At 39.9% G+C, this 10,047-nt stretch overlaps 1 protein-coding gene across 1 annotated transcript; it reads left to right on the top strand.

Annotated features, from left to right (window-relative positions):
- The first annotated feature begins 560 nt into the window (after nt 1-560).
- On the top strand, nt 561-7,981 carry LOC119041167 (interferon-induced very large GTPase 1-like). Its single transcript, XM_053662619.1, has one exon. The coding sequence runs from the start codon at nt 561-563 to the stop codon at nt 6,792-6,794; it is 6,234 nt and encodes a 2,077-aa protein (XP_053518594.1). The 3' UTR covers nt 6,795-7,981.
- Nucleotides 7,982-10,047: the final 2,066 nt, after the last annotated feature.

The raw sequence follows: 10,047 nt of genomic DNA, 5'->3' as shown, positions 1-10,047 counted from the left end.
AGGACCCCCAATTAAACTAGATATTATTTATTAAAAACTGTATATTTTTCATACATGTTTAACTTCAGTCACCATCAAAATACTTTCCATATGATACAATATGAGTATCAATAAGATAGTATGATAAGAAGGAACAGATAGAAGAAGGAAACTATTTTAAACGCATTTGATAAAAGAATAATCACTGGTGTTGTCCCTTTTGTTTTTAAAGTAAACGTCAAGCTATCAACTGCATGTATATTTTCACCCTGAAACCTACAGCTTAATGCACTCCACGCAATTGATTCTGTTTAAATTGGAAGTACAAAAACCTGGGCTGTAGAGTTGCCACTCATCCTGACAACTAAAAACATTGTCCACACTGAAACCACCCACAAAGATGTTTTGTGCACACACATACACCAAAAATTTTTAAACAGTAATATATTTATTGAAGCAATGAAATGAAATGATGACAAAGCCTTAAAGGATTGCATTTTTAGTACTCTTTACCTTTTTGCCATGTGGCTGACACTTCCTAAATTCATGACACATGCTGACTGTCTTTTCTTTCCACAGCCATGGACACAGCAAAGTTCCCCCCTGATGAGCCCCTTCTCAGAGGAAATAGGAGGCAAGATCTCCAAGACATACTGAGAGAATTAGGACTTGCTAAGGAATACTGGTTGGCCAAGCTGCAAGAACAGCTGGGTGTGACCTGTGTCCAGGCCTTACAGCATCTAGAAGAAAACGACCTCCAGAAGCTGAAATCCCAGGCACAACATTCCTGGGAGGAAAGGGCCCTGGAGAAGCTGCTCAACCTGTCACACCCAAATAGACATTCAGAGTTACAAGAGTCTCAGGTGAAAATGATAAAGAAAAAGCTGATAAAGGCAGAGCAGGCACTGCAGGAGATAAGAGACTTACTGTCAGGAGGGAGGCAACACCAGGAAGAGATAGTGGAGAAAAAAGAGGCAGAGCCGAGTCAGGAAATGGAGATCCCTCAAGAGGACTGCCCACACCCTGAAAAAACCCTAAGAGAAGTCAAGGAATATACGCAGGATCAAGTCAACCTCATGAAAGGGACACTGTCTCATAGACAAAACCTCTCAGTTAGGGATCTAGTGAGATATGCATCTGGAGAGCTGGCTCTGCAGGGAACTTACAAAACCAGCCACCACAGGGAGCTTATAGAGAAGAAGGAAGAGCAGGGCACACTAATGGAAACAAAAGAATATACACCTTCTCAAGCAGAATCCATGCTTACCCAGACAAGAGAGGTGGGCCTCAGTGTAACTAGTTCAGTTAAGAGTGAAGGTTGGAGGTTTAACCTGGAAGCTGCTAGGGACCACAGCAAACATTCAGAATCCAAAGCTCATTCCATCACGCCATGGATGTTCCAGTCAGAGTCAGAGCAAAAGCACACCAGCATCTCCCAATTTTCTGAATTCATTAAAATCTTACAAGAAACTCAGAATAACCTCATGAAAGTGAAGGCCAAATCTGATTCTGCACAAATAGTGGAGAAAGTACAACAAAAGACCACTTATGACATCAGTTTGTCTTTTGGCCATTTCTTGAAATACCTCCAAGAAACCGAGCAGCCAGACACACATCTCTTGCTATATTTTATTGCAGCTGGTGCAGGATATCATATGGTAGACAATGCTTTTCAGTATCCTCTGGGTTGTGATGAGTTGGACTTTCTACTGAATGAAATGCAAACTGCCCAAGATAAATACCAGGAGCTCAAAAATATTTTCCCCTACAGGGCTCAGGCATTTCTGGTGCTCACAGGTCTTACAGCTACTGCTGGAGGTACAGCTATTTCACCAGAGGAGAAAACAGAACGACTTGCATTAATAAAAGAACACATGGGCCAATATTTGTCAAAGGAGGTTGTATATGTCCTCTCCAAACCTGGAGCAGATCACAATTGGGTGCCCTTAGAGAAGGATTTGAGATTGCTCATTGATGGTAACACTGAAGCCACCATCTCTTTCTTGCATATTGATGAGGAAAGAAAAAACTTGCAAAGTATTTTGCATGAAAAGAAACAGTCCCATAAATTACAAGACAAGGAAAATAGCAAATGCAAATTCAAAGAAGATACAGCCTTTGTAACATTACTACAACGTCTAGGCCTAGAATATTCCTACCCAAAAAAGATGAGCAGAGATAACTTCTGTCTGATCTACATGAATTCTGTGTACAACACACAGCCCAGCTCTGAAAGGGAGCTTCCCTTCTATTTCCTGCAGAAGCTACTTATGCTGGATTATGAGCTGAGATACCTGGTCTTCAGAGAGAATGGAAACACACAAAATCAACTTAATCTAAGTGTCTCTAATAAAGAAAATGAGGCCTTTAATCCATATGAAGACTTATTTGAAGATAGTGAAACTCCCACTTTTCTTACAGCCACTACTCCTTGGCCCCATATTCACCCTATGGATATTCAGATGGCAATTCTTCACTGTGCAGATGATCTTGCCAGACAATATATTTTGTCCAAACTTTCCATTTGCCAGTTTGCCCTCCCCCTTCTCATACCTAATCCCTGCAATTCTCAAATTGAGTTCTCTCTCTGGTCTCTCAGTCAAATTAGAAAAAGCTGGCAGGAAGTAAGGAAATCAAAGGAGAAGATCAATTACAGGAATAAGCGGATGTGTTGTGTTTCAACCCCCATTGTGTCCTTTATTAGAGTTGGAAATAACTTCTCTGCTTCCAAATCTCAGATCATGAACTGTCTTCTCAGTAAACGTAAACACGATGTTTTTTTTCACCGACATTGCAGAGGGAGCACCAAAGACTGTCTCTTGATGGGGGGTGTGGTGGAAGTCTGCTGGTTCTGTCCTGGGGGGGAAGATGAGGACAGATTTGACAACTGCTTGACCTTGACCAATCTTCATGGGGATGCAAAGGAACATAAGAAGCAACTCAACTTCCTGCAAGAGGTCTCTTCTCTCATTGTGGTCCTCATGTCAACTTCTGATGACAATGAAGAAAATCATGAAATTGTTTGTGACCTAGGTCAGTCACCAAAACCTTTGATTTGTTTACTTGACAACAAAGAAAAAAACATGGTCAATAATGCTAACCAAAAAGTGAGAATAGGGATCAGGAACAGAAATGAAGCAGAATTAACAGAGGAGCTTATTGCTACAATCAGATGTTTGCTGCAGTTGTCAGACACTGCTCTCAGCTTAGAGGACTGTGCCCCATATGCTCGCAAGCAAGGATTCCTTCTTCATGAAGACCAACAAGAATGCAAGGAAGCCAAAATAAAAGCAGAGGTCATAATGGCCCTACTGAAGCAAACAGAGATATCTCAGGCGAAGGAAACCTTTCTACCCCTTCAGAGACACCTGTGGCATCTCTGGTGTAAAAAGGACAAAGAACTCTATCACCTGAGAGAAAAGGGGAATAGGAGCATTGAGCAACACAAGAGTGAGATTGAGACAGAAAAACAAAAAATACGGGACCAGCAATTGAACAGAGCCTTTCCTCTCAATGACTTAATGCGTTCTGTCCTTGAAATTCTCCAAAATCATTCAGAAACTCAAAGCACACTCTACTTTTTGCAATGGTTGGGTGTGTTTTTGGACAACCTGACATCGAAATATTTGGACAACCTAAATAAGAAGAAAAACGCTTTGTGGTCACAGATACAAACAGAAAAGCAGAAAAAAACAAACAGCAGCAATCTGCAATGTTTGCAAAAAGAGGTAGAAGCTGTCTCAATAGAAATTGGTGACTGTACATTGGGAATTGAGCAACTTCTCAGAGAAGTTGGCCAAATTTATGAGGCTGTGGAAGAAGCTTCCTCCACAGAACATTCCTCTTTCCTCTCCCTTCCCCAGATTGCTGCAGACCTGCTGATATCTGGTATTCCCATTGAGCTAATGGATGGGGATGCTTCCTACGTGCCTCTGAAGTGGGCAGCAGCTCTTTTTGACAAGGCCTCTGAGAGACTTGGAAACAAACGGCTGTTTGTTCTCTCCATCCTTGGCCTACAAAGTTCAGGGAAGTCCACTCTGCTGAATGCACTTTTTGGGCTGCAGTTCACTGTCAGCGCTGGGAGGTGTACCCGGGGGGCCTACATGCAGCTCCTGAAGGTAGAGGAGACTTTCACAGAGGAACTGGGCTTTGAATTTGTGCTTATTGTGGACACAGAAGGACTTCGGGCCCCAGAACTCAGCAACAAATCCAAGAATCATGACAATGAGTTGGCAACTTTTGTCATTGGACTTGGAAGCTTGACTCTGATCAATATTTTTGGGGAAAATCCATCAGAAATGCAAGATATTCTACAAATAGTTGTCCAAGCTTTTATGAGGATGAAACAAGTAAAAATCTCACCTAGCTGCCTCTTTATCCACCAGAATGTGGGGGAAGTCACAGCTAAAGACCAAACTATGGAAGGACGGAGGCGGTTAGAGCAGAGACTGGATGAAATGGCAGCAACAGCAGCTGAGCAAGAACAGTGCCCAGGTATAACTCGCTTCAGTGATGTCATTAAGTTTGACATCAATAGTCATGTTTTCTACTTTGCTCACCTCTGGGATGGCAACCCCCCAATGGCCCCTCCCAATCCTCGCTACAGCCACAATGTCCAGGAACTGAGAGGCAGAATCCTTATGACTGCCAAAGAGGACTCTAGGGGAAGCATCTTGAAGATATCAGATGTAAAATCCCGAGTTCAAGATTTGTGGAGAGCCCTGGTGAGTGAAAATTTTATCTTTAGTTTTAGGAACACCAGAGAGGTCATGGCAATGAGCAAATTAGAAACCATGTACAACAAGTGGACCTGGGAGCTGAGGAGTCATGTACTAGACTTGCAGAACCAGCTGATCAACCAGATTAAGAATGGAATAATCCAGACACTCACGATAAGCGCAATTGCAGCTCCAGTTTCAGAAAAATATGAAGCCATCAAGCAAGAACTTGACAAATACTTTAATGAAGATCCAGAGAGTGAAATACTGATTCAGTGGAAAGCGACTTTTGAAAATAAGCTCTTAAACCTTAAAGAGACACTTATTTCAGACACCAAAAGTAAAGCTGAGGGACATCTTAGTTATAAAAAGAATCAAGAAATACTGGATAATAAAAAGTCAGGTTATGATAAGGAATTATTGGAAAGAAGCCGAGAATTGGCTACAACTCTAGAGGGCAAAGAACTGAGTGAGGAAGAGCTACAAGAGAAATTCAATCAACTTTGGGGAAAATGGGTCTATGCTGTGTCCTCAACTGTTCCTCCAGTCACAGAGCCTAACATTGATGTGGATTCTGAAGACATCCTTTTGGAATATTTTCAAAAGGAGAGAGACATAGTGAACATACTGAAGAAAAAATGTGGGAAAATATTTGAAATAAATTATAAGGAACATATAAGTGTGAGCAAAATACATCACATATTTTCAAGGCAATTAGAAGTATATGATAAAGAGTCCATAAAAACAACTACTGACCACATTATTTCACAATTGAATAAAACTATTAACAACTTTCAGAAGCAACAGAGTGATTACAATTCAAGTTATTTTTATGAAATCCTGAGAATAATAGAAGATGAGGTTAAGTCTGCATGTACTGAGAAAAAATACACATTTACGAGTAAATATAAAATTGACTTATCTTCATATTTATTTCAAAAAGCATCAAAAACGTTTAAGCAAATGCACGTGGCATTCAAAAGAGCAAATGATCCTGTAAACTATCTGGAGAGCAAGAAAGGTGATTTCTTCATGAGTTTTAAGATCTCTTGTCAAGGGGCAACCTCAGTCACAACATTTGTTGGGTTTTTGTGGCAAAAACTCACTCCTGCTGTTTCCACCACCATTTGGGAAAAAATGGTCCCTACAATTGCAGGGGAGATGCGAGGTACCTGCCCAGCATTCAATGGTAACAGGGCTAACCTGGAGAAACACATTCTTATCTCTCTGGCAGAAAAAGAAAATTTTGATGATTACTGGGAGTACATTCATAATCCAGAGTCATTTTTTATGAATTACATTCAAAATTACATTAAAAGTTATTGTGCAGACCAAGGAAGTAAAAATATAGGAAAAAAGGTTAAAATGACTTTAGATGGCATCAAGACTACCATCCTCTCAGCTATTTGTGAAGCCACAGTAAAAGCTAATGATCAAAGCAGCACTGCGTCTGGGTGGCTGGATTTCTTCTGTGATGAGCTGAAGAGTAACTTGATCTTCCCACGAAAAAACTTAATAAGCATTGAACACCAGGAGATAAAAGATTTTGAATTTCTCAAAGAAGCCATGAGTGAAGCTTTGGATCCCATGATGAACAAAGTAGAAGAGGATTGTTTGATGAAGCCTGTAGAAGAAATGGTTCCTGAAATCCAGAAGTTGCTCTCTGAACAACTCTGTGGTTGCTGGAAACAGTGTCCCTTCTGTAAAGCAATTTGTACAAACACCATCCCTTCACATGATGGAGATCACAGTGTTCCCTTCCACCGTTCTAAGGCTGTCAATGGATGGAGATGGGTGAATAGCGACCACTTTTCCATTGATTACTGTACTAGTTCAGTAGCAAGTGAATGTTCCTTCATTTTGAGTGGTGGTCGTAAATTCGCATATAAGAAGTATCGAGAGGCAGGAGGGGAATATGCCACATGGAGCATCACCCCAGACACATCTGCCCAGTCATACTGGAAATGGTTTGTCTGTCACTTCAGATCAAACCTGGAAGAAAAATATCAAAAAACATTTGCAGGTAGAGGTGAAATCCCTGAGGCCTGGACCAAAATCACAAAGCAGGATGTACTTGATGACTTGAAAAAGCTGTAATACTCAATAACCCCAAAAGAGTACCAGAACCTGAACAAGGGTCACAGAACTTGAACAATCCTAAAACATATTTTTCTCACAATGACAACCCCCATTATTAACATTTTCAAATGAAACAGCTAAATATAAATCATTTCTATTTCAAGATATAGAAAACATTTCATAATATATAAAACATTTTATATTTCAAGAAATATAAAATATTTCAAGAGCTGGAGATTTTCTGTTGAAAGGATTTTTACTTTGTCTCATTTTCTTAGTTTAAAAAGAAACTACTAAAATATATGTACAACATGATAAAAATTAAATTTAATACATCCCATATTCATATTTTAAACTATTAGTCAGAATGTTGTTTTATTTTAAAATATATAACAATACATATGCCCAAGAAAATTATTCTAATAAAGGAAAATCAAAATCACATGGCAGACACCTATAAATTTCTGTGGATTAACTATATGGACATTTCATAACCAATCGATATATAATTCTAGTCTACAAGCTACAAAATGCCTTTTCTTTCAGTTTCCCTCTGAAATAGCAAATGAAAGTTACTAATCTTTCAGTGAAAAAATATCCAAAAAAGTCCATGATTCCCAAGCATAGAGACATTCAAACATATTCACTTCTGGAAAAGAAAAACACAAGAGACTTAACCAGGATAGAGCCTATGTCAATTCAGAAAATATTATCAAGCAAATATGAAAAATAGAAATTAAATAACTGTTTCTCTCATTTAATCATCACCATTTTTCCCCTGTCATCTTCACAGTTCCCTATGCATAATTTTTTAAATGGTTCACAAGAGTTTAAGTGTTCATAGCCTGGTCCTTTATACCAATCTACAAAAATTTGGCTATTTGAACAAGTTATATGAGCAGATGTAAAGCGCCTTTTTAATCTAGGCTGTGAAAACTGTCTGATTTGATTGCACCATTGATGATTTTAAGAAACTATTCCTTCCATTGTAAAATATGAAAGAGTATATACTTTTCAGGTTCTGTTATTATTCTTTTCATGGTCCTGGCTGGCATAGCTCAGTGGATTGAGCATGAGCTGTGAACCAAAGGGTCGCAGGTTCGATTCCCAGTCAGGGCACATGCCTGGGTTGTGGGCCAGGTCCCCAGTGGGGGGCCACAGGAGAGGCAATCACACACTGAGGTTTCTTTCTCTCTCTTTCTCCTTCCCTTTCTAAAAATAAATAAATAAAAATCATAAAAAAAAGAAATTCTTTTTATGCATTGAAATGTAAGGAAATGCTTGATTCCAGAACAGGTACCCTTAAAATTTTCACACTTTTTATGCATTGAAATGTAAGGAAATGCTTGATTCCAGAACAGGAACCTCACTGTAGCACGGTACCTGTCTCTCATATTGCTGCAAACTTGAAAACTGCCATGTTCTGTTAGCACTTGCTGGATGCCTTTCTAATTTGTTTAATAAATCTATAATAACCTTTAAGAAGTATCATTTATCATAACTCATATGTTAACTTTGATTTTCAACCTAAAATTGTTGTGTATAAAGTGTCATGATCAGAATAAAAATGAAAAACACCCTAAAGTTAATCAGGAACCTGAGAGGAAAAGTAAATCGCTATTCTGCAAACTTACATTTCCTGAAAAAATTACTTATGATGTATTGGGAGCCGCCCTCCCCAGTTTCAGGAGCTGTAACCCCACCCCCACCCTCATGGCTAAGGCTGAGTGAGTGACCTTTAGACCATAAGCTACTAAGGAGACAAACCTTATCTCCCTGGCAGGAGTGCTGCTTCTGCTCCTTTTTCCATAACTGGCCCCCAATGCTTGATTAGTTAGCCAATGATGGGTAAGATTCCCCAAGGGGGGAACCACCTAAGACAGGCATGATCACGTGGAGACCCCAGGGAAGGACTTGGGGGGCTATGGAGAAAGGGGGTGATGGACCCTTGCCCCTTGGCTTTGACAAAGCCTGACTCCCCTGAGTCCAAGAAAAGTCTCCCAAAATTTCTTGGCTATCTTGCCTCCTCTGCCTGACTTAAGCCTGAAACAATGACAGAGGGTGGTGCAACCCTGTGCTGGAAAGGGCGGGTTTCCCAGGTGATCAGGCCTGAGAAAGGATATGTAAAATCCTGTGAAGCATGCTTTGCTAAGAATGCTCTTAGTTAAATGATAAAGGCCCGAGCAGGAAATGAGTTTGTTTCCCAAAGTTTTGTAGCCTTTTAGCTGATAGACCCTGACTGAGAAGAAGCCCTAGTAGTTCTTTGTATGCTATCTATTGTTTGATCCTTACTGCCTGACAATGATTAATAAGCTGTACCTGCATTCCTGCGCAAATTAAACGCAATAAAACCCTTTCAAGGCAAGGGTCAGGGCACTCTCCCCTTGAGAGGGTAGCCGAGCCATCCCTTTTCCTCCACAGGACTCGGCAGTCGATGTGAATTTGTCTCATATCTCATCCATGATGCCACAGGCAGTGCGGGCAGGTGCACACATCAATGTTGGATTGTCCAAGCTGATAATCTAAAAAGATTCTGATACTATGAAAACAATTTCTTCATATTAGAGCATCCATTGGCTTCCTTTTACACACTGTACCTGTCCCTAGCCAGTGAAAACAGTCCAAAAAACAGCACTCAAAAAACTTGGATCTTTAGAGCTAGGAGATAGGAGTGCTAATTCTGCTAGCTTTGTACCCTCAAAGGGTTTCATGACCCATGTCTCCAGAAGAAATCCTGGGACAAAAAAACTATAGAGAACACAGCTTTTCATGAACAGTGTGGTTTCCCTTTGTTTTCTGATAAACAGTCTCAGTAAGAGTTGGAAGGTCCTCTGAATATGAAGTTCAAACAGTGACAGAAACAGAACCTCAGTGTAGCATGGTACCTGTCTCTCATATTGCTGCAAACTTGAAAACTGCCATGTTCTGTTAGCACTTGCTGGATGCCTTTCTAATTTGTTTAATAAATCTATAATAACCTTTAAGAAGTATCATTTATCATAACTCATATGTTAACTTTGATTTTCAACCTAAAATTGTTGTGTATAAATAAAATATCTGATAAATTCCTCGGGTATTTAAACAGTGCGATTATTAAATGAGATTCACAGGCTGTGCTTGACTGATCAAAGCCACTGGCAAGAAGTATACTGGGATAATGAGAAGATGACTGGAGGAATGGACTTTTCTGTGATGGTAGTGAAGAAAGTAAAGCAGCCATCAAGGATTGATCAGGATATCGGGATTATAGTGTTGTTGGATTGGGATCACT

Source organism: Artibeus jamaicensis, unplaced genomic scaffold (genome assembly GCF_021234435.1).
Source record: "Artibeus jamaicensis isolate MK-2021 breed Jamaican fruit bat unplaced genomic scaffold, CSHL_Jam_final contig_2597, whole genome shotgun sequence".
Lineage (NCBI taxonomy): Eukaryota > Metazoa > Chordata > Mammalia > Chiroptera > Phyllostomidae > Artibeus > Artibeus jamaicensis.
This window is presented reverse-complemented; position numbering and strand designations above follow the sequence as displayed.